This window comes from Megalobrama amblycephala, linkage group LG11 (genome assembly GCF_018812025.1).
Source record: "Megalobrama amblycephala isolate DHTTF-2021 linkage group LG11, ASM1881202v1, whole genome shotgun sequence".
NCBI lineage: Eukaryota > Metazoa > Chordata > Actinopteri > Cypriniformes > Xenocyprididae > Megalobrama > Megalobrama amblycephala.
The window spans coordinates 26,736,736-26,762,838 of NC_063054.1; the positions used below are offsets into that span (position 1 = coordinate 26,736,736).

General features: G+C 37.7%; 1 protein-coding gene across 3 annotated transcripts in view; it reads right to left on the reverse strand.

Annotated features, from left to right (window-relative positions):
* Positions 1–26,103, reverse strand: part of nbas (NBAS subunit of NRZ tethering complex) — a 197,748-nt gene that overhangs the window by 163,526 nt on the left and 8,119 nt on the right. For all 3 annotated transcript variants that reach the window (XM_048207018.1, XM_048207017.1, XM_048207020.1), the window contains exons 7-21: positions 24,471–24,604; positions 23,640–23,773; positions 20,537–20,635; positions 19,950–20,088; positions 17,576–17,641; positions 17,262–17,390; positions 15,854–15,917; positions 15,256–15,449; positions 12,693–12,953; positions 11,119–11,244; positions 10,644–10,795; positions 10,415–10,552; positions 4,702–4,780; positions 2,335–2,439; positions 1,841–1,977 (exon numbers count right to left, since the gene is read on the reverse strand). In XM_048207018.1, coding sequence (XP_048062975.1) covers positions 1,841–1,977; positions 2,335–2,439; positions 4,702–4,780; positions 10,415–10,552; positions 10,644–10,795; positions 11,119–11,244; positions 12,693–12,953; positions 15,256–15,449; positions 15,854–15,917; positions 17,262–17,390; positions 17,576–17,641; positions 19,950–20,088; positions 20,537–20,635; positions 23,640–23,773; positions 24,471–24,604 — 1,957 coding nt within the window. The remainder of the gene's footprint in view (positions 1–1,840; positions 1,978–2,334; positions 2,440–4,701; positions 4,781–10,414; positions 10,553–10,643; positions 10,796–11,118; positions 11,245–12,692; positions 12,954–15,255; positions 15,450–15,853; positions 15,918–17,261; positions 17,391–17,575; positions 17,642–19,949; positions 20,089–20,536; positions 20,636–23,639; positions 23,774–24,470; positions 24,605–26,103) is intronic.

Sequence of the window (26,103 nt, forward strand, 5' to 3'; positions counted from 1 at the left end):
GCGAGAGATGGAGAGGAGGAGCGCTAAAGTAAAACTCTGCCCTCTATTCAATATTCCGTTTCATTTTGAAATACGTCACAACACTGGAGAAAAGTCGTTTGCAACTTCCGGTTCACGGGGACTTTAAAGAAGTAATTTTATGTTTAGTTTTCTCCCCACCTGCTGTACCGAATCCTTTCCGAACCGTGACTTAAAACCGAGGTACATACCGAGTAGTGAGTTTTGTGTACTGTTACACCCCTAGTAATAAACTTTCCATTTAGATATATTTCACTAGTTTGAGCTTCAATAATAATCAAATGAAAACAGAAATGCACATCACTTCTATTAAATGTCCAGTGTTGGTTTGAGTAGAGCTGCACGATTAATCGTTAAACAAATGCAATCCCATTCATAAACTACAATGGTCTGACGGAGAGAGCAGTTAGGCTATCTAGATATGAAACAGATTCACAAACAGTCTTTTTAACCACACAGATGTACTGGGATAAAAGTTTATAGTTGGGATAAACACTGGTGTATACGGTAGCGATCAAAATAGAGCAAATCACCTTTGAAAGTAACTTGGCACTTCAAATAGCGATTATATCGATTACATCCTAATGTCATTAGGTGGCGATAAATGAGTGTTAAAATGTATTTGTTGTTGAATCATTCATTCAAGAGATTTGTTCAAAAACACAGATTCATCCAGTAATGAAATAAGTCAAGTATTTATGAGCGAGTCATTGAATCATTAATTCAAACCGATTTTTTAAAAATAATTCATTCATATGTATTAAACATTTTTAAATAGACTGCGACAATTAACTCTTTCCCCGCCAAACACAGAATTTTCCAATATTTATGAGGAAACGCTTCCCTGACAAACACAGAATTTTCTGGGTTTTCATGTTTTTACTGTTAAGGCCAATTCACACCACGCAGATAAACACCAACAAACACCGTTTCCCCTGTTGGCGTCTGTTGGAGTTTGTTTTCACCTGACTGACCATGTTCAATCAGTGTTTGCTGGGGCATTGTTAAGTTATTTTTCATAAAATTGTTTGTAAAAACTTGTTTGTTAGTGTTGGTTGGCGTTTGTCAGTGCGGTGTGAATTGGGGTTTATACACTTGGGGGCGCTATTACGCATTTCTGAATGAGTACAGAATCTCCCGAACAAAAACACAGACAAGGCGCGTAAATCTGCAGAGCGATTTTATATCTAAGCAGATGCATATGAAAAATAATGAGATTATCAACAATAAAGAGCATATTATTGAAAACTGCCTAATGTTACCGAGGGAAGTGCTAATCCAGGAAGTGGAATAGGACCGTGAAGCTTTGGAGGTGTTAAAATGCGGTTTTCTCACCTGGCAGGGAAAGACTTAACATTTTGTCAGTATTACTGTTTCTCAATATTACTGTTTTTACTGTATTCTTTGATTAAATGTAGCTCTGGTGAGCATAACTTTTTTTAAAACATTTAAAACAATCTTACCAATCCCAAACTTTTGAACAGTACCAGTGTACACATCCCTTAAGGAAGGTGAGCAGTACTTATTTTTAGCTCAGCGTCAGCAGGTAACCTCACAGCCTGCAGTTATTTCATAATCTTAAGGTCTCAAAGACTAAAGCGCATATGGATAAAGTTCACTGCAAAATGTCTCATTTACATAACCAACCCGCTTTAAACTAGCACCTCATTCGGTCATACAGCAGACAGTACCTAATAACCTCTTTCAGTGGACCAGTCATCTAAAAATGACCTTTTCCCGTTAGGCTCTTTCAAAAAGATTTATGTGGGTTTTGTTTATCCTGTTCACGGAAGATCGGTATCCTCTAATAAGTAATTCTTACCCTGCCTTAGGCAGAAGGTCGGAATACTCGTGAGGAGAGGTGGTTTCTGGGAAGTTGCAAAGAATGGCAAGCCGGTGCTGAAGCAGCTCTGAGCCATGGTAAGTGAAGAGAATGTCCAACGCCTGCACGTTACTCTCCTGGGAGAGAAAGAGATGAGATGAGAGGAACACGATTGATAGAGATAATTAATTAATAGACGATTTATGAGACAGAACTAACTATGGACAGCTTTATGCACTGCAGCAATATTTCCCACATTACAAACCCCCAGAAGCCTTTGCATTGGGCAGGTGACCATATTTCAAACATATACACTTTAAAATACTCTCAGAATATGGGGGGGGTCCATATTTTACGCCACACGCTAGTGAGAGCGCACACACTTATCCACAAAACAGTGAAATGGTGACTATAACTCACGCAGCGGGACCCTGCTACAGACGCTCGCGCTCACACTCACGTCATGAACAGAGAACAAAGGAAGAGAGATTTACCCTTGCGTACGTTCTTGCTGACAGAACAATATTCTGATTGCGGAACTTCTTGAAAAACTCAGCATCAAATCGCTGCTCTGCCGCATGAGGTCCACCCAGAATCTCCTGCAGGAAATACAAGAGTGATGAGGAAGAGACAAAGAGAAAGAAAGCAAAACAAACATGAGAGTTCAGGAGAGGGTCTCACACGTGTATGTCTGAGGTAAATCCTCCCAGTCCACACTGCTGACATTTATCGCTTTGACATTTACAATTACAGCCTTTAAGTCGACAGGGCCGCCGCGTGTACGCGTGTGCACGTGTGTGTTTAATGTCTCAGAGGTCTGGTTACATTCAGAACTATTCCCATAGAAATCAATTACACATGAAGACCCTGACAAAGGCCATCCATCACATTTCGAGCAGGACATTAACTATGCGATAGGATGAAACAGAAGACACACTCCTGCTGATGACTTTTAAATTGAAACAAAGCATTACAATATGAACACATATGAACGCACACATTGATCATTTTATTTATAAAAGGGTCAGCAGAAGTTTTTTTTTTTTTTTAGATGATTTAAATGACTATCTAAATCATAGTCACAACATTTTTTGCGGGTTTATGGTTTCAGAATACTTTAGGTTTGCATCATTTTTTATCATTTTATAATTGATCAACATTTTCTGCAAAATAGTCATATTTGTCAGTGTAGTTTAAAATGATTTCCTTTGATCCTTAGAATTAAGTAGGCTTTTGTTACTGTGCCTTTAAGACTTCTATATGGAAATTATATATGGTTATAATTGGCTAGCCTCCACATACAGACATAAATCACATCAAGGGATTAGAATGACAACTGCTGAATACTAAATAGGTGTTAACAGCATAAAAAAAATAACTATCAGCCAAAAGTGTGGGGTTTGAGAAATGTATTTAACAAATATTTTTTCCAGGCATGAAACTGTGACACTTTTACAAGGGAGATAAAGATGTATATACATATACATCTGTGTTTTATATATATATATATATATATATATATATATATATATATATATATATATATATATATATATATATATATATATATATATATATATATATATATATACACACACACACACACACACACACACACACACGTGTACATTATATATAGTGAAACCAAAATGTATTCAGACACCTTGAACATTTCATTCATTTATTACAGTTTATTCACGATAGTTCCTGTTCCAACATGACTGCACAAAGCAAGGTCCATAAAGGACATGGATAAGCAAATTTGGTGTGGAGGAACTTGACTGGCCTGCACAGAGTCCTGACCTCAACACGATAGAACACATTTGGAATAAATTAGAGCGGAGACTGTGAGCCAGGCCATCTCATCCAACATCACTGCCTGACCTCACAAATGAGCTTCTAGAAGAATGGTCAAAAATTTCCATAAACACACTCCTAAACCGTGTGGAAAGCCTTCCCAAAAGAGTTGAGGCTGTTATAGCTGCAAAGGGTGGGCCAACTCCATATTAAACCCTACAGATGAAAAAGTCTCACAGTATCTCACAGTAATGTATACTGGCTATAAAAAACAAATTTCTCAAAAAAACAATGAAACACTGTATTGATGGTTTAATACAGCTCACATGCTATGCAAAAATTCTGATCTTATCAAGTTTTTTCCAGTTAAAACATCTGAAAGCAAGAAATTTAGTTGAGAAGCAACACTGAATAAGATATTAAAACTTGTTTTTAGAGAATGCATCTTTAATGTCTTTTTAGCCTTCATGCACTGGCAGACTTTTTTTTATTTTAAGTACATACAAGTAAAAAATGTGAAAAGTATAATTATATTCGGAATACAATACAATTTGGAATATAATCTCTGAACACAAGTCTATCTTATGCAGTGCTTCTCAAGTCAATTTATCTTACAGATTTTTTTTTCCCCTGAAAAACAAATCCAAAAAGACTAATTAAAAACCATTCTTAATTAAAGAATTAAGAAGTCATTTTTGTAGTGTGTGTTGCCACAGAGTTTTGAAGTAGAAAAAAAGCTTCCCTGATAAACTCTCAGAGCAATAAGTGTTATTTTGGAGTATGGGTACTGATATGTAAATTAGGGTAGTATAAAGGTGGTTAATATGTAAATTAGGTAGGTTAACATGATGTTATTAAAATTATGATTTTTGAATGAGCCACTTTTGTAGCTTAGTTTTAATGTTTGGACTTTGGAGGAAGCTTTGCATTGTGAAAGTTGTCTACATTAAGCAAGGGAAATATCGTTTTTCATCATATGTCCCTTTAAAACCCAAGTTCATCCCTTTTAAAGCTAAAGTTTAAAGCTTGATTCAGTACAAAAATGCAAGTTTGGAGAATGTTACCTCATAAGTGGCCAAGCGGTCCAGATAGCAGAGAAGCTTCAGTCTACTTCTGCAGAGCTCCTTCTGCTCTAGAGTCAGTCTGGAAGAACATGACATCAACAGGATTAAACATGCAAACACAATCTTATCTGGAGCTTATCAGCATGCATCCACTTCAGAGAGCCGCCACTAATATCCATGAAAACGGTGAAATGAAATAAAGCTTTGCACACTCTGGGGGAGGGGTGGAGGGTTTGACAGACATGTATGTAGAGGCTTACAGATATAATGAAAGGCATTACAAGGAAATATGGATGAATGGGACGATTTGAGACTGAAGGAAAAAAGCGGACGAAACAGGGGGAGAACAGTGCTGAGAGGGTAGTGAGCCATTATAGACCCAGATTAGGTCATCAAAGACAGGCTAATGTGAGGCGACCGCTGCCTGATTGCCTGGATGCCCATGCGAGCGCGCGTGTGTATCAGTCAGCGTGAAAATCCACAGAAGGCAATTACAATCTCATCTCATTCTCCCTGCATTACTGTGGAAACCTGAGCATCCCGTTGTATGCGAATGAGACCCGCACACACGCAAAGATCATTGGACTGGGGGAGAATATTGAACTGCAGGATGTTATCACAATGCAAACATGATAAAAGAAGATTGAAAGAATAGCCTATGCATAAACACACTCGCATGTGAGCGCTTAGCGCACTTCTTTTGCTAGCCTCCAAATGCAAAAGCAATTCTATTTCAGGCATACTGATTGTAATGAAACTAAAGCAGAATTAAATGCCGTGTCAAGGGTTTATGGATGGCTTGACTGTAGAAGAAGCATTTTAAAAGCACACAGCATTGGCATGCAGCTGTCAGTTCACTTAACAACTAGTGTGCTGAAGGTCGCTCATCTTTAAAGTGTCAAAACGTAACATACTGACTATTGACAACATCAAACTTGAAAAAGAAAACTATTACAACCATTTAAGGACTTGTTAAATGTCAAGATTGCATAGCAGGCTATTTTAGAGAGGAGAAAAGGAATTGGCTATTGATTTGTCGCAGGATAAAATGTAGTTATGAAAAAAGGTGCACTGGTTTGAAATTACTAACATTCTTTACTAAATACACAACAGTTTAATTCCTTTAATATTTTTTTGTTTTAAATTCAGACCAATTTTCCAACAAAACAAAGATTAAAAAGTCAATAAAAAGTGGAGTTTGAAATAGTACATCAATACAGCAATTAACAAGACACATGCCAATTGACATCAAAATCTAAACTGATGCGATGCGTCATTTCATTTCACACAGCATTTTTGCCTCAAAGCCCACTTAACTTGAGAGTTTGAGGCTCTTGAGTCTTTTTAGCCTTAAATGTAAGACAATAAAACTTTATATACAATAGAAGACATTTAAAGCTTTTTAATTTGAATTAATATATGCAATGCTAATTTAACTAAGGTTAAATGATAGCTAGAAAAAGTGTTAGCCCAAATAAAGTGGGAGAAATGGTGAGAGAGAGAGACTAATAAACTAAGGATAAATCAAGAGACCAATCATAATTCAGCATTCAAATTGTTGTTAAAAAAAAGAAAGAAAGAAAAGAAACAACCAATCACAGGTAAATATGAAAACTGAATACTGTAATGGTCCTAATACTGAGCCCTGAGGGATGCCAGTATAAACTGACCCAGTATCAGACCTGTATTCCCCTGAAGGAACAAACTGTCTACGTCTGGTCAAATAGGATCTAAACCAGTTCAGGACAGTGCCGGAAATACCAAAATCTGTTCCAAGGCGATTCAGTAAAAGTGTATGATCTACTGTGTCGAAAGCGGCACTAATGTCTAAGAGAATAAGAACAGTGGGAGATCCAGCATCAGAAGCCAAAAGAAAGTCCTAAGTCACTTTAACCAGGTCCATTTCAGAGCTATGAAATTTTCGAAAACCAGATTGAAGTTGCTAACAGAAAGATGATTTTGCAACTGTAAAGCTGCAACTCATTCTAAAATTTTAGCCAGGAAAAGAAGGTTTGATATAGGTCGATAGTTATTTAAATGATCCAAATCTAAGTTATCAAATGCAGCTGGGACAACACCAGTACTTAAGGATTTGTTAAATATGTTAAAGGATTAGTTCAATTTCAAATGAAAATTATCCCAAGCTTTACTCACCCTCAAACCATCCTAGGTGGATATGACATTCTTCTTTCTGATGAAGACAATCGGAGATATATTAATAAATATCCTGCCGCATCAGAGTCCATATTTGACAAGTTATGAAGTAAAATATCTAGCTTCTGCCAGACTGCCTTACATAATGAAATTATGAAAAAAAAAAAAAAAACAGAACTGGCGACGCGTCATTTAAGCTTTCTCTGTGAGTTGAATGGGTTGAAGGTTGAGTTGAAGGCGTAGGACGTAGCGTAAGCTTTTTGAACTGCAAGAGTTTCACACTTCCTTCGTAAGTAGAATATGGAAGGCAGTCTGGTGGAAGATAGATATTTTACTTCAAAACTTGTTAAATATGTTTTTTTTTTTAACAAATGCATCGCTTAGCTTCAGAAGGCCTTTATTACCCCCCCACCCCTGGAAGCCATGTGGAGTACGTTTATGATGGATGGATGTGGATGAAGACACTTTCTTCAGCTCATACTCATTGATCCCGCTCACTGCCATTATAAAGCTCGGCTGCATCGGGATATTTATTAATATATCTCCAATTGTGTTTATCAGAAAGAAGAAAGTCATATACGCATAGGATGGCTTGAGGGTGAGTAAAGCTTGGGGAAATTTCATTTGAAAGTAAAATAATCCTTTAAGCACTGCTGGGCACAAATGCTCATGACATATTTTTTCAGCTTATCAAAAAAGTTTATGCTTGCTTCAAGTGAACCTTGGAAGTTTAAACCCATGAATCTGGCATTTCTTATTACAACAAGTCTTAAATATGAAATAGTCAAAAGACTTACAAATTATGAACAATAAATCTAAATAACTACAAAATTATGAAAATTACTCATTTATATCAGTTACTTTTGCATAACTGTTTAATTTAATCATAGTTTCAGTAATATAATGTACAGTTCTTGTGATATGCATATTTAAAAGATAACATTTTCTTTAGTAAGACTCAAACTATTACTTAAATTGTTATGTTGATAATATAATTTGCAAAGAAAAATACTGCAAAACAGAAGCATTGTCCCTAGTGGTCTCAGACCCTACTCCATTTTTATATTCTATTTTATAAACAAGGTTTAAAATAGGCATTAGGCAGCACACATAAGGCTGAAATGATCTCGAAATCTATTGTACGTTTGAAAGCAGTCTGTGCTGCAGCTGAATTAACTGCAGGCAGTGTCATCTTCAACTGAGAGAATATCGCTGCAAGACTGAAGCCTGATTGACAGGCAGACATTGTTAAGGGGAATCACTATCAAAATATGCAGTGTAGCTGTGATGGTGTGTGAACTTTCTATCGCTTTCTAACACACACACCTTCAACTAAACCCAGCAGTCTGATCGATACCACCCCATTGCTATAATGGTGGCGTAGTTAAAAAGAAATTAACAGAATGATGATTGTCTTTTTTGCCGTTGCATTACCACAGCTGAACGTCAGGAGAAATTGAAGTACACCCCATTAGAGTCGCTCTCTTTCTCAATGTTGATGTGCCTGTTTATTTTCTCTCTCTCTGTCACTCTTTATCTTCTTTCTTCATCGCTTTTATCATCTCTTTCGCTCACTAAATGCCTTTGTTTCTCTTTTTCCTTCAGTCTCGCCACTGCTTCTGCTTTTTTCATAGTTTTTCTTTTGTCAATCACTCTTTCTCCCCCGATGGAGTGAAAAGGACATCATGCATCATACAGACAGACAGACACTCATAAACAGCCATATTAACAGGCGCATTAAATATGCTGACTGCATAAAAACAAACAGCCTGAGGAGTAAACACACAAACACACACTCTGGTGTCAAACCGCTGGCGGAAGCGTACAGTAATTAAGTGCAAATTAGATACAGTTCTGTGTGATATGCATGGAGAGCGTGTGTGTGTGCGCGTTTAACTGAGTTACGCTATGAAAAATTAGGCAATTTTGTCTGTGTGTAAACAAGTGTTTTGATTAGTGCAGTGTTCACAGCAAATGTTAGCCAATCTATGTTTTTTTTTGTCTATATCTTGCCCCCCCCCTCCCTATCGAGTGTGTGAGTGTTCATAATTTGTGTTCACGGAGGGCTCTTTCATTAGGGCCTCTTGGGCAAAGCACAACTGAGGCATAAATTACCTTATGCAGATTAGAAATAAATCTATAAAGGGCTTTAATTTTTTCCTACACCTCTTTCTCTCGCTTCTCTTTATCTGTCTCCCGCTCTTTCTCTCCCTTCCCATCTGTGCTGTCTCCAAGATCTCTTCCACTGAATTTAACTTCCTCATGAGCTTTATGAGAGCATCTACTAGGGATGGGTCACGTCCAACAACCAACTAGCGCATTAGTGAGGTCAACTAGTTTATCTGAAGTTTTTTTCTTTCTTTTTATCATTACATTTTAGCGGTGGTGCTTTAATTAGCGTGCTCAGAGCATGCTGTGCTATAGCTCTTGGGCAGATTGCATGGTAAAACTATTCAGTATAATTCAGTTTTAAAAAGTTATTAAGTCAAATTAAAAATAGTCCAACTTTTAAAGATGCCATGAAATCAAAATATGAGTTTTGTGGATTTAGTACCATCTATATGCTAGTGAATGCTAGTTTTCAAACCCCAGGGCACCACAAGGGTCTATGGAAAATTTGAAAGGACAAAAGAGATTTTACAAAATGTATTATTGGAATGGCAAAAAAATATCAAGTTAATTTATGTTTAACACAATATTTTTAAATACCTAATAATGGTACTTTAGAACATGAGGTACTGTGAAATGTAATAATAATAATAATAATAATAATAATAATATGGTTAAATTAATGTTAAAAATGTATCTATACATTAATTTATTTGTTTTAAATACCAAATAAAGCTACTAGAACATGAGGTACTGTGAACAGATATTACAGATAAGTAACAGATTATACAAGATAATTAACACTTTTTTAATTAAAGACATATTTAAAATAGTTCATGTGACTACAGTGGTTCAACCTTAAAGTTATGAAACGACAAGAATACTTTTTGTGCAGCAAAAAAAAACTAAATAATGACTTTATTCAACAATAGTGATCTAGTGATGGGCGATTTCAAAACAAGCTTTATGAATCTTTTGTTTTGAATCATTGGTTTGGAGCGTGTATCAAACTGCCAAAGTCACATGAACCACTGAAATTTCGAAACGTTTCAAAACACTTATGACGTAACGAAGCCTCGTTTACTGAAATCACATTACTGTGATGACAAAAGTATTCTCCTCACTTCATAACATTAAGGTTGAACCACTGTAGTCACATGAACTGTTTTAAATATGTCTTTAGTAGCTTTCTGGGCATCTGAAAGTGTTAATTATCTTGCTGGCAATGGAGGCCTCACTGAGCCATCGGATTTTATCAAAAATATCTTAATTTGTGTTCTGAAGATGAACAAAGGTCTTATGGGTGTGGAACGACATGAGGGGGAGTAATAAATGACAGAATTTTCATTTTTGGGTGAACTAACCCTTTAATTCTGAAAGTATGTAATTAAGCATATCACTAACATCAACCTGACTTACAATGACTGTGTGTGTATGTGGGAGAGCCTACTTGCTAAATTCCACTTTCTTGAGGAGCTCCTGTCTCTTTTTGGCTTCCCTCTCTTTTCTTTGCTCCATTTCTTCCTCCACAGAGAGGAAGTCTTCATATGGGTCATCGTCCAAGTCCAAATCACCTGGCAAGATGAATCTACGGAAAATACATCCTGGTTAACATACAGCCAAAGAGGAGATATGCAGATATTCAGATCTGTAGATCTGTGCGAGTGTGCATCACACACCTGCCCTGGTCTTCTCCATCACCGATGGCGATCAATGCTTCAAGGTCGGTTCCTTTCAAGCCATACTTCAGGAGCTCTTTGGCTGCATCCACATTCTCTGGAACCCTCTCGACACACTCATGCAGCACCCATGATCTTTTCTTTATCTTACTCTGTGGAAAAAAAGAAAGATTTAAGACCTAATTGTACTAAATCACAAAATTTTTAGTTAGTCAAGATCTGCATCATGCGTTCAAAACAAGCATTCCAGACCAAGATATAATAGGTTTAGCATGGTCCAACAAAATGTTAATTTAATTTAAAATAAATAAATAAAAAAAGTTAGCATTAAAGCACAAGAACAACCACATGCTTTGTTTTCTTGTTTTGTCATTCTCAGTGTGAAAAAAAAAAAAAAAAAAAAAAAAAAAAAAGAGTTTGATTTTCATGGGTTGTTTCAATGTTACAAATGTTGTGGTTACAGAATGAGTCCTACCAAGTAGTCCTGAATGGAAGCGATGCTGACTGTAGATTTTCTCCACTGTCTCTGATAGACGAGATCAGAATCCAGACCATATGCTTGAGCCAGAGAGAGAGCCTCTCCATACTCCTCATTATCAATCTGTGAACACAAACACACCCAGCAGATAAACTTCTACTGAAAGCTCTCAGTCTTATTAATGCTCCGTCTAAGAGCCACAGAACTGTTATTGCCTATTAATATTACAGCCTTAAAGTAAATCTATAAGGATCTGAGATATCTCACAAAATGCTGTTGTTACTTTAAGGTTGGCATCTTCTATTACATGATGTTTTAAACACCTGTCCAATTCACATTCATCATCCTCTCTCGTTTTTATTCCACACTTCATTCTTCTGAGTGCTTTCAAGGAATGAGTTTTAAAGAGGAAGAGGCTGAAAATGGGAGCATTGTGATGTCACTACATGTAAAATGCTGAGCTCATGAATATTAATGAACTTGTGCTGGTGTTGCTAGGTAATCTTCAAGGTCTACAAAATCTTGCTAGACCACTCAGTCATGTTACATGAATCCTTATTCTTGTCAAAAGCCTACACTTCAGGGCTATTTTACAAACTTCCATGGCTATTTTCATGGCAAAAAAAAACTATACTTGAGACTGAAATAGAAAGTGAACAAGATACTTAAAGGTGCTAAAGAGGATCTTTTCGTCGACTGAGAAACCAAAGACTGTTAGTGAGTTTTTGAAATGAGCGCATGCGTAAGAACAGCCCCCCTCCTTCACAGCTCATTTCGAGGGAACGCCTCCCAAAACTCATGCACGAGTATTGGAACACGAGTGTTTACCACCGGCATTCGCTGTGTCGTGTTAGTGGATTCATTATGTCGGACTCACCGCAGGTGACTCATAATCTGCAGTTGTTACTCCTGTCTCCTGACAAAAACATTGCATGCGGCGCCTGTGGAGTGTGGAAAGTTACTGGAGCGCGCAGCCGCGCACGTCTCGCACAAGGAACGTCACGGCAGTGACTGACAAGCCAGAGGGCCAATCCGCGCACGTCTTTCACAAGGAACGTAATGGCAGTGATTGACAAGACAGAGGGCCAATCGTTTACGCGATGATCGCGTAAACGATTGGCTGATGTTTTTAAGGCCCTACCTCGTGCACAGATGATGTATATTAATATTATTCCTTTCAGTGCACCTAATAAATAGTCTTTTATCAGTTAGTAAAGACAGTTTCAAGTAATATTGCAAAAATGTATAAAACAAAACATCCTCTTTAGCACCTTTAAGATGCATTATTCCTAAATATTCTAAAACTGAATTTGGATTAACTTGATTAAAAACCTTTTCAAGTGAACAGGATAAAAAATTTCTAATAAAATAATATAATAAAATTTTCTAATAAAATAAAATAATTTAAATTCACATCAGTAGTTAATGTCCAGATGTTTATTTATTTGGAGAGTAATTTTATGATAAGCAGAATAATGTAGAGTTATCCTATCATTATAATGACTATCCATTACATTTTAAGTTTGGTCGAGTGGGCGGTTCCACTCTGTCAGGTACTTATAGTAACCCACCTTCCTCTGGTAGAGCTCCTCTGGCGTGGTGGACCTCAGGCTGACCAGGCGGTAGTTCTTGATGACGGTACGTGGCCGTTTTCTGGGAGGGGCGAAACGTTCCATCTCAGTCACATAGTACAGGCCCTGCTTCACATATCCGAAATAACGTGCCTTCGCAGAGGACTCTTCGTCCGAGTCGGAGTCATCCTCTCCATCGTCCTCTTCACCCGTCACGCTGCTCTCCAGACGAGAGCGCTTATGGGCCAGCTTTACCTCACACTGAGGGGACAAAGGGATTGACAGAGAGAGATTAAAAAGATTTGGTTGGCTGACTCAAGGACAATGAAAAGTTAAAGGAACTTTCCAGAACAATCCTTTGATTATTTTAGAAAAAAAAAACAAATTAGATGATTCTGATTATTGACTTGGAAGACTAACAAACCCTGTTTCTGCAGGACACAAACACATTTTCCTGGCAGTACCTGTTTGTTTCTCTCTTTCTCACTCACTGAAAAATCTATCAAACAAACTTCACACAGTCGACACCGCAGCTGTGTGCTGCATTTCCCTACGGAGTGAGGAAACCGTCAACCGAACATACAGCCAGAATAAAACCCGACATCTCTCTCATGTTCTCACTCTCCTTTTCCCATCCCTCTGTACTCGCCTCAAGGTTCACATCTCTCTAGCTGTGAGAGCTTTACATCAGCGGAAAGCGCCAAAAAAACAATGAGGTGGAGATGGAAGAGATGAGTTTTTTCTTATCAGAGGATGAGGAGCGGTAAAGCACTTTTATGATGATGGCCTGAAGATAGAGAGAGAGTGTCTGAATAACACGACTTCCTTTACAAAAGTAATTACTGCCATCAGCGGCCATGAATGAAAGACAGCATTCTGGATGGAGCATGTTGTATATTATATTATATTATATTATATTATATTATATTATATTATATTATATTATATTATATTATATTATATTATATTATATTATATTCAAATGTTTGGGTTTTTAAAATGTATTTGAAAATGTATTTGATCAAAAAGTAAAAACAGTGATATTGTGAAACATTATTACAACTTTAAATAACTTCTCTTTCGATATGCATTTAAAATGTGATTTATTGCTGTTATGGCAAATCCGTGTCACATGATCCTTCAGAAAAAACTTTTAAATATTGTATTATATTGGGAGAGGACTTAAGCAGGATGACCATACAAAACTACTTAAAATTAATAACGGCATGTTTTTTTTCAGGCTTTTTTTATTAAATTACAGGATGTTGATGTGAGAATGATTCATCTTATTATCACTTATTCATCTTATGTACCAATAAAACAATATTTAAATGCATATATATTTCACTAAAACATTTTAATATGTAAAAACTGTCAATATTAATAAATGAGTCAATTATTTGTGGTGGAGCGTAATCAAACTTTCTAAAATCAATTTAACTTGGCTACAGCAATGATTTAAACTTGCGTGACAAGGAAGGATCACAAAATACAGTAGTCTTTGGGAAACATTAAAGGGTTAGTTCACCCAAAAATGAAAATTCTGTCATTAATTACTCACCCTCATGTCGTTCCACATCCGTAAGACCTTCGTTCATCTTCAGAACACAAATTAAGATATTTTTGATAAAATCCGATGGCTCAGTGAGTCCTGCATTGCCAGCAAGATCATTTCCTTTTTCAATGCCCAGAAAGCCACATTTAAAACAGTTCATGTGACTTTAGTGGTTTTAACCTTGATGTTATGAAGCAATGAGAACACTTTTTGTGTGCCAAAAAAAAACCCCAAATAGTGACTTTATTCAACAATTTCTATGAAGCTTCGAAGCTTTACGAATCTTTTGTTTCAAATCAGTGGTTTGGAGCATGTATCAATCTGCCAAAGTCACGTGAACTACTGAAATTTAGAAACACTTATGACGTAACGAAGCCTCATTTACTGAAATCACGTGATTTTGGTGCTCCTAACCATCAATTTGAAACAAAAGATTCGTAAAGCTTTGAAGCTTCATGAAGCAGTGTTTTGAAATCGCCCATCACTAGATATTGTTGAATAAAGTCGCTATTTTTTTTTTTTTTTGGCACACAAAAAGTATTCTCGTCGCTTCATGACATTAAGGTTGAACCACTGTAGTCACATGAACTGTTTTTAATATGTTTTTAGTAGCTTTCTGGGCATTTGAAAGTGATAAGATAATTATCTTGCTGGCAATGAAGGCCATCGGATTTTATCAAAAATATCTTAATTTGTGTTCTGAAGATGAACAAACGTCTTACAGGTGTGGAACGACAGGAGGGTGAGTAATTAATGACAGAATTTTCATTTTTGGGTGAACTCTTTGGGTGAAATTAAATTTAAATAATTAAAAAGTGATATTAATGATGTTAAGTTTTTTTTTTTATAGTGTTTTTTTTGTTTTGGTTCCATGAAAAAGCAAAAACACCAAAAATAAAATGTAAAAGATTAATGTTTCTTAATTTATACTGTCAGCAAAATCACAAATATATCAGGAATATTCAATATTTGACACGGGTTAAAACTGATACATTTACAAACACACACCTCCAAACTGAGGAAGCCCCCATCATGGGCTGAGGTGACTCGCGGTGAGGGTTCAAACCACTCGCAGGACTTGCCAAGTAAGTTTTTAAGTGTCCTCACAGAAGACACAGTGAGGGCCCCAGAACAGCGGGCTAAAATCAAAGCAGTCTCACTCCACCAGCTCACATCTAGCAGAGACTGATACTGCTCCTTATCTGAAGAGAGAGAGAGAGACAGGTGTTAAAAAAGACAACACAGAAAAAAAAAAAAAAAAACTGAATATCATAAATAAAACATTTCACAGACATTCATTTAAAAGTCAGCATTCCACAGCTAAATGTGACAGATGATTTAGAAACATCATTTTCAAAGAGGAAACAGAAAAGAGAGCACAAACCTAGGACAAGCAGAAAGACAAGCTTTATGAAAACGTGTGATCTAAACCCACAATCAAAATGTCACTGTCTGAATTTAACGCCTCTCCACAAAGACACAAGACGGAGGGTTTTATTAAAGCATTCTTCTCCCTCCCACCACCTCTGTCTGGACTCACTACATAATTAATAGCGCTAGGTAAGTGTAGGAGTAGATACACGTCTATAGTTGAGGGTCCGGCTACCTTTTATCTTCTTTCTCTTCTCCAGCGAAGTCTTCCATTCTGGGTTGATCTCGTCAAATCCCGGCTAAACAAACGAGAGAGCAAGTGAGAGAGTGTAAAAGGGGATAGCTGGGAGTGTTTTTCCTGAAGTGACAGAATGCATGCTGAACACAAAGTGGTGGGTAAATCAGTGGAACATAGCAGCAGGACATCGGAAGTTTGAACTTTAAGTGCTACAAAGAGAAAAAAAGATGCTCAAGCATAGACAAGTACAAACAAATCATTTTATGACAGTGTAAAATAAAAGGTGTGTTCATTTCAAGCTGTGCCCTGGAAAGTGATATTAACGCTGAAATTTGTTTTCTAATCTCCAAACTGTTTGCTCATTAAAGTTTTACACAATTAAATGTTGAAAAGCAGAAAGAGAACTATTTTTAAATGATGTACTCTAAGTAAGACTCCAGTCTTCTCAGTAATCAAAAGCAGTTTTATTCTACATGATGATCACCTCATGGGGGTAGCCATCTTGGAATCACATGACTAGCTCAATCTCTAGGTGCGACCCCATTCACGTGATTTTTTCCCTCCCAAACGGTTCGGCGGAAATCCCTACCCTGCAACCAATTTCATTGGCTGAGGTTACAGTGACAGGAAGGTTTAGGGATCAGGGTTGGGTGTAGGCAATCGTTATTGTGATTGACATTGACAATGAAATGTTTAGAAACTGGTTTGGGGAAAAAAAAAAAAAAATCTACGCAATTTGCATACTTATGAACTATTCCATGACATTTTGTAACATAAATAGTGTAAATAGCTTGTTCACACTGAAAATTCCAAATAGAAAAAGTACATTTTTAACACCAGGATGATGCACAAAATTAACGGAGAATGCAAAGTGTGGAATGTTGGACACTTCATGCGCTCAACTGTCGCAGATTTAAATTACGTAGCAGAGGGGGAGGGGCTATCAGACTCTGATGATGAATGACAAAATAATCTTGCAAAATTCATGCACTACGCGGTTGAGTACATAGTGAATAAGAGCATAGTGTATAGTCAGTACATCATTTTGGACACAACTTCTGTAATTTCTCTGTTATTGGACATTTTTGTTTGGAAAATAATATTCAAGACTGCAAACACAATGGCACTGGTAACTACTTTTTTTTTGGGGGGGGGGGGGTAATTCTACATGCACACGGTGCCTAGTTGATGAGCGATAAGTCAGCATGGAATGAAAATTGATGAAGTTGAAGACATTAGCATATGTTTAAGGGTGTGACTATTTGATTACCTGACCAATCGCAGGCAAGCAAAGTGTTCAAGAAACAACCAAGATTTTCGTAATCCCAATGATGGCTCAGAGATGTATACACTTCAAGTCTCTTAAATCGAGCACACACATACATGCAAATAGTGATTTTATTACTTGTTCTTCTTGTTTCCAGCTGCCTCTCAGTTTGAATGATGGAATATTCCAGAGACTGAGACTGCCAGAGAAGTGGATCACAGCCAGCACTGTACCATCAGGAGACAGACTCATTCTGAACACACCATCCTGAGCAAACATACACGTTCAATTAGGCATTACACTATTTATTCAGAGTTTTTAACAGAATGAAATAGAGCTTTGGCTTTTCATTTTATGTGCTGTCATAGTGGCCCAGAGAGACTATGAAAAGAATATGGCAAGCAAAAAAATGTAACGGAGCGACATCAAAACTAAACACCAAAGTGAGTCACCTGTTCACCGTTATGCCTGGAGAAAAGCCGAAAGCTGGGCATTCTGAAGAATCCTCGCCTCTGGGACTAAATAAGAAAAGAAAATTATTCATAACTTCCTTCATGAATATCATGGATGCTTTTACATAATAAAACTTGTTTGTTGTAAAATTTGCTGAAAAATCCAGGTTAAACTGGTGGCTGGTTTATAACTGGTCCTGTATGGTAGACCAGCTTGGATGAATAACAGTTCAGCTACCATTTGGTCATACTATCTTAAAGGGATAGTTAACACAAAAATGAAAATTCTGTCATCATCTACTCACCCTCAAATTCTTCCAAACATGCATAAATTTCTTTGTTCTGCAAATACACAAAGGAAGATATTTGGAAGAATGTTTGTAACCAAGCATATCTCACCCCCCCATTGACTACCATAGTAGAGGGGGGAAAAAAATGCTAAACTACTATGGTAGTCAACGGTGTGGGGGGGGAGAGATTTGCTTGGTTTGGAACAACTTGAGGGTGAGTAAATCATGACAAAATTTTCATTTATCTTTAAGGTGATCAAATTGGCTTCTGATACATGCTAGCTCATCAAACTAACTCATCACCAATTTAGACCAGCTAGAAACCAAGTAAATATGATCATTTTATATGGTGAACAGATTTAAATTTAGGATTTTATTCACATAAAAAACACAGAGCGCATAACATGGTAAACAAGGAAGCTTGTGTGTGTGTCACATGCAAGAACAAACCTCATTGGTTCTCAGGCATTACAAAAGCATGTTTGAGCTTCTGTTCATCATATGAAGAGATCGTATTTCTTCACAAGACTTAATTTAAACTGCTTAATTCATGTGAATTTATTTTACAATGCCTTTACAATGCATTTTGGTTTTGGTACTTGGATTTTCTATGGAGGGACAAAAACCGTTTCAGGTTTCATTAACAGTAACTTAATTTGTGATTTAACAATTAAACAAAGTCTTATGGGTTTGGAACGACATGAAACAGAGTAAATGTGTTGGTATTCGGAGGATGCTTTTTGGCCTTTCTCAGACCTTTCAGCAACATGTTTAAGGTGAGAGATCAAACTGAATACTCACCATGATTTCTCACACATGTTCAATAACACTAGATCAAGCCAAAAGCCAAACAACTAAATAAATAATTGAATATTAAATAAATATGAAGAATATCAAAGCAGGTTCCACCATTTCAATCAGAACATTCTAGAAGTCTCTTAAAACTATGTGCATGAAAGGTCATACCATTGGGCATGTAAGAGAAAGGAAAAGGCTAGAAGCAACAGCACTAAAGCTCTTATTAAAACCTACAATGCAGCTTCTAGAACTCACTACATAAAACCTTTACAACCTTCGAAAACCAGAAATGAGCCTGTGGTTTAAGCTTTGTACAGACATTTGAGATTATGTATTCTGAGCAGCAGTCAGTGCAGAAGTGTCTTTACTTCTTGAGATATGGCTGTTTCTTCAGGAAGAGCAGTCCATACAAATGCGAGAACTACTACAGAGTTAGTATCTTCATAGAATCCAATACAAAAGCAAGCACTGAAAATACTTGCAGTTAGTGATTTGTTAGCGAGAGATGTGTTAATAGCTTTAAACTTGATCAAACTTAAGATCTTTAACTGGTGGCCTAAAAAGAAGGAAAAAATGAATAAACTTGCATATAACTTGCAATAACCTAAGCCATACATAGTTATCCAGAATATTATAAAGGCTGTAGGCAGGCTATTTTGACCTGCAAGCATCACCCTAGCATCCACCCAGACACTGTACCAACCACACTACAACATGCCAACAACCACTCAGCGACTTAGCGACTGCATATCAATCACCTAGACCTGTAAGTAATATCTTAGCAGCCATCCAGAACACCCCAACAACGCTCTAGAAACAACTCCTAAAACCTAATTAATGCCCAAGCAACCACATTACTACATGCTAGACCTCTAGCCAACACCTTAACAACCACTCAAAACACCATAGCAAGTCCCTAGGAACCATATTGAAACACCCTAAGCAAAACATTAGCAACAATCCAGAAAACCCTAGCAATGTCCTAGTAACCAAAGAAAACCCAATAAAAGCAACCACACTGCTACAAGCTAACAATCACTCAAAACACCTTAGCAACTGCCTAGCAGCACTAGGCAACCAAGCACAACACCCTAACATCAAGACAGTAATTTTCCTCAGAAACTCAGTTAAAGTTCCACTGCCTTTTTTTTCTTTTCTCCAGTGGAAAACTAGAAGATCAAAGCCAATGATCAGAGACCTGAGATGCCCAGATTTTTTTGTGAAAGAATGCATGTCATGGATGCTGTTTCAATAATATTTTCTGACCTGAGTATTAAAAGACTCACCGCAGTAATGTCATCCTCATAACTGGTGACCTGTTTATAGTGAGGTGACCCTGACAACACCCTCCATGCTGTGATCCCGCAACGGCTCGCCCTGGACACATCAATGTCTCCAGACTCACACCCTCCCACCAACAGCAACCTGACAAACAGACAAACACATCAGGAGCATGAGTCAGAGGAAAACACACACATCACGCACAGAGAACCTCAACCCACTTATGAGGCCAAAGTGGGCCATGAGGGGCTGATGAATACAGGAAAGGGATCTAATCTGATCTAGACACATGTGAACAGCACATACAAATAAATCCACACACACGCACACCTCTACACACTATATAAACACTGCCCCCATGTGGCGGCTAATGTACTAACTTTTTTTTTTCTTAAAAATCAACAAGCACTGCCTAAAACACAAGCTAAAGTGAATTTCATTTCAAACATGTATAGTGGGAATAATACAAATAACATGTGTGATCCAAAGGTTGAGTTATGCCAGCTGATTGTGTGTTCACTCTTAGAGAAAAACACCTCTGTGATAGTCACACACAAACACAACAAAAACAGCTTTGAGATGAGGGTCTCACCTGTGGCTAGGATGATATATTGCAGTGGTAATGCCATTCGAATAGTGGGCAGAGAAACTGAAGGTGTGATTCTCTTGAAAACCCTGATTGGTTCCAACACTGAGAGCAAAACAGAAACAGGAAATCAATGCATCAACATTATAATAGTCTTTACTAGGCCAGATTAATAAAACACTGTGGTTCAAGACACTGTTAAAGAGAAAAATCAATTAGATGCAAGAGTAACGGAGGCCAGCTACTAAGAGAAATGCCGCCAGAAATGCTGGTCCGAATACCGCTCGCAGTAGAACCGGAAGGTTACATTGGTGCCGTGACCCGGATGGGAGTGAGGTTTGGGGGGGGGGGGGATGAGTGTAATGGAGGCCAACTAGTAAGAGCTGTGCAAGTAAAACCTCACTCTCCTGGCCTCAAGAGGCGCACCACTGACAGACACTAGAGGCTGCAGTCTTTAGCGTCCTTGCTAGCACGCCTGCCTCCTATGCCAGAAACGCTGGTTCAAATCTGGCTCTGAGGTGTACATGTAGAACCAGAGGGGTTACACTGGTGCCGTGACCCAGATGGGAGTGAGGTTTATGGGGGTGAGTGTAACGGAGGCCAGCTAGTAAGAGCTGTATGAGTAAAATCTCACTCCCCTGGCCTCAAGAGGCGCACTAGTGACAGACGTTAGGGGCTGCCATCTTTAGGGTCCTTGCTAGCACGCCTGCCTCCTATGCCGGAAACGCCGTTTCAAATCTGGCTCAGAGTTGTTCAAGTAGAACCAGAGGGGTTACATTGGTGCCGTGACCCGGATGGGAGTGAGGTTTATGGGGGTGAGTGTAATAGAGGCCAGCTAGTAAGAGCTGTAAACCATACTCCCCTGGCATTAAGAGGCGCACTAGTGACAGACGTTAGGGTCTGCCGTCTTTAGCGTCCTTGCTAGCACACCTGCCTCCTATGTCGGAAACTCTGGTTCAAATCTGGCTCAGAGGTGTACATGTAGAACCAGAGGGGTTACACTGGTCCCGTGACCCAGATGGGAGTGAGGTTTAGGGGGATGAGTGTAACGGAGGCCAGCTAGTAAGAGCTGTATGAGTAAAACCTCACTCCCCTGGCCTCAAGAGGCGCACTAGTGACAGATGTTAGGGGCTGCCGTCTTTAGCATCCTTGCTAGCACGCCTGCCTCCTATGCCGGAAACACTGGTTCAAATCTGGCTCAGAGTTGTTCAAGTAGAACCAGAGGGGTTACATTGGTGCTGTGATCCGGATGGGAGTGAGGTTTATGGGGGTGAGTGTACTAGAGGCCAGCTAGTAAGAGCTGTAAACCTCACTCCTCTGGCATCAAGAGGTGCACTAGTGACAGACGTTAGAGACTGCGGTCTTTAGTGTCCTTGTTAGCTCACCCGTCTCCCATGCTAGAAACGCTAGTTCGAATCAAGTTTGGAATGGTGCAAGTAGAACCGGAGGGGTTACATTGGTAGGCTTTTTATTGACCGGACAGGCCATTTGTTCTGATTCTTACTTGTCCTGCCAACATTTTCACTGGTCCAAACAAACAAGGCATATTTTACATGCGTTTACTATTTAATGTTAAGCCTTAAACAAAACTAAATAAAAAAATCAAATCAAATCAAATCAAATTAAAACAGTTACTTGCTCTGCCAACATTTTCACTGGTATCAATCATTTTGGCAAAATATTTTACGTGTCAGAAAGAAATATTTAAATATTTTCCACTTAATTTTAAGCATTTAACAAAACAAAACTGAAAAAAGATGGCATATGGTGCAAAACATTACTTCACTGTTAGCAGAATAAATAAATGTTATATAGGTGAAAACAAACGTGGTTTGCAAAGTTTGCCAGGCATACAAACACGTGTATAGGATCTATAGAGCAATAGTTAGGGTAAGTGAGTTCCATCAACTGACCCAACACTCAAACTGACCTGTAGCCATCGGACCATCCTTATGTTGAGACCTGCGCTGAAAACTTACACAGTTCATTTAGCGGAAACCTTTAAAGTAGGATGTGTTGCTTAGCTGTCCTGATAAGAATGGCCATTGACGTTTGCATGTTTGAATGGTTTCAGAGAGTGAAGGGCAAATACAATTTGAAGTATTTTGAGTGAGTTTCATGATTTCTTAAAGAGTGAGTGAGAATTTTGTTTCTTGAGCTTTGTGTCAAAAATGCTCTTGAAAGAACCATTTAGTCCAACGTTAGTCCAACATTTCTAAATGACTTTGCAAACCTCCTTAAAGTAATGCAATTGCAAACACTTCCATTTAACAACATGAGGGAGAGAACGCTTCAAAGCCTACAGCCAAGTTTTTGAGGAGAATAAAGCAGATTTTTTTCATCCATGGAAACTTTAAAAACTTGAGCTGACTGATTAAACAAAGAATTACAAATTGGAAACTGCAGGCAAATTTTATTAATACTCAAAGCTAAGCCTCCCCCTCAGAACAGAGATAAACACAAGACGCAGACTTTTGGGTTTAGTTGCAGAATATCTGGCCCTGGAAGAGTCAAAGGGAATTTGCAAGCATCTGAATCATCAGAATCTTCTCTGGTGGTCTTGTTCCAATATCTTTCAATGTTTGATCCATGTATTACAACACAAATATTCTACTATCTAACATCCCATAACACTCTTTAAACACAGATGGATTAGTGCTTTCTTATCCTCCCATATCCTCCCAAACTCTTGACAATTGGGAAAAATTCATCCATTGCAATTTTACAATTAAATAGCATACAAATAGCATAAACCCAGCAAATTAGATTCTAGCCTAGACAGATTTTTGTCTGCATGAGACTGTTGTCTAAGGGTAAGGCTTGTGCTTTCTCAGCAAACACCCATAAAAAAAAAAAAAAAAAAAAAAAAAATGGACATTTAACCCACTTTTCTGACTCTCTTGGCTATTCTATGTATTGCATGATATCATTTTCTATGCTATTAAATATAAACAAAAGAAAAAATGTAGTTTAATTTTAGTTCATTTTAAAATATTGTTTTTCTTTCATTTTGTTTCAGTTTTTGTCTGCTTTGTATCATTTTATTTCACTCTACAAAATATTTCTCAAATCAATAGTTTTGTCTATGTTAACGTTGCTCGTCACATACCTGACCAGGTAACTCTTGAGCTGACCGCTGTATGTGATGACCAGCAGCTCTGCTGACCACTGTGCACTGGCGGTGTATTCCAAGAACATCAGACCGGCTGCTGCATAGCTAAAATCTCCCGGGAAGCTCATGGCCTAGAGATACAGACAAAAAGAAAGACATCAAAAAGATGAGGTAGAGATGGAAGCAGAGTTTGAAAGTGACAAAAATATATGGAGTCATACAGGTCATTACACTCAGAGACTCTTTGATAGAGAGAGGGCATCTTGTGAGACTAAACTAATAGTTTCTGACAGAGAGATGGAAGAGTGCAGAGTAATGCGGGGGAGGATGAGAGCCAGCAAGAGAGACAGAGACAGAAAGGGCCGGTGATATACTAACTGAGACCTCACTAGCAGTGCAATCAAAAGAAAGACAGAGGGGAGGGGAGGATGAAGGGAAATTTGAAAATGGTAAAGGGGCAAGAGAGCTCTCTTTCTGATAGAGAAACTCCTCAGAAAATGTCCTTCAAGGGCATCAGGGGGCTTAGAGCTGAAGGGAACCAGAAAATGTGTTCCTTGCTTGGGCAACAGAGTGGGAAAAGCCTCCTCTCGAGAGGGTCAGACCTACCCGGTCTACAGATAGAGAGAAAAAAAAAAAAATGAGAGAAGAGTGCCGTGCAGGAAGCCAGAGGGCAAAGCACACAAGCCTGAAATTCAGTCATTAGGAACCAGTCATTACGGAAAGTGGACTCCGTGTCAACAGAGTGATAGGGTGTGAGAGAGAGAGAGAATGACTGAGGAAAGGAGAACGACAGGAGGTGTGAAAAATAGAACACTATGCGTGACATACCGGTGGTATAACGAAGAGTTCGCTGCCCATCAGGTCAAAGACTCGGACCGTACCGGTGCTGTCAGCGTACGCCAGCAGAGCACAATCATGACTCCACGCTACCCTGCGCCAGTGAGGGTTTGGATCCTTGGGTACTGCAGCAGGAAGGAGAACAGAAACGTACTGTAGTACTAAATGTACCTGGACGTGTTTTGGCGGAGAAAGATTTTAAATATACATGACCATTCAAAAGTTTGGGGTCAATAAGCATTCATTTGATCAAAAACACAGTAGAAACAGTAACTGTAAAATATTATTACATTATTGAAATTACTATTTTTAATATATTTAATGTAATTTATTCCTGTGATGGCAAAGTTGAATTTTCTGCAGCCATTACTCCAGTCTTCAGTGTCACATGATCCTTCATAAATCATTCTAATATGCTGATTTGGCGCTCAAGAAACATTTTTTTTATTATCAATGTTGAAAACGGTTGCTGCTTAAAATATTTGTGGAAAATGAGATTCTTTGGTTAGAAAGTTCAAAAGAACAACCTTTTGTAATCTAAATACTGTGTACCATATATAAATGTCTTTCACCATATATAAATGTCTTTCAGTCTTCTGTCACTTTTGATCACTTTAATATATCTTTTCTGAATAGAAGAATTTTTTTTTCTTTAAAAAAAAAAAAAAATCTTGTTGCCCTCATACTTCAAAACAAACAATCAGTTATAATAAGAAGACTTGTTTAAATATTTTTTAATACATTTTTTCTTATGGTAATTTAAAAACAGTTAAAAACATGTTCGAGAACAGGTATATTCAAGTTACTAATTTTATATATATATATATATATATATATATATATATATATATATATATATATATATATATATATATATATATATATATATATATATATATATATATATATATATATATATAAATTGCATTTTTAGTGTATTTTTATAAAATATATAAATAATATGTATTTTTATATAAATAAATTAAGAGATCTGGAAAAAAAGTTTAATGTTTAATGTAAAAATTTAAAGTTTAATGAGTTTAACATCATTAACATGCTAAACCTTTGTTGCATAATAGATTAATTAGACCTTTTTTTTTTTTAAAGAAAAGTCAATTTAGCTTCGACCAATGAAGCCAAGACACATTTTCTTTTAGTAACCTCCATGGTCAACAGTGAGGAAATCAAAACGTTCACTGCAGCCCGATTCAGGGCAGGATGAGCCCAAGGCTCTTCAATTAAAGTTCAAAACCCCAGCATGATACGATCTGTATACTTAAACACTAAAGTAACACTTAAACACCAGCCACATGATACAACAGCTTCAGGGCCTAGCAACCGTTTCATCCCCACAGCCTTCATACAGAGCGCTTCAAAATGCATACTTGAAACCATCCAACTACTATTCATCAGACAAGAGGGGGTTAATAAAGCAGACCTTTGATTAAAAACATTTTGGCTTTGGTGGGAGCTGCACCGCTGAGATCAGATGCACACGACTCCACGGTGTACATCAAAGCCAGTGGTTGCCATAGCAACCTTACCATCAATTCGACCCCTGAGGTGTTGAAAACCGGGAAACGCAAGCTGGCGATTTCTATTCAGGTAGAAATGCGCAGAAATA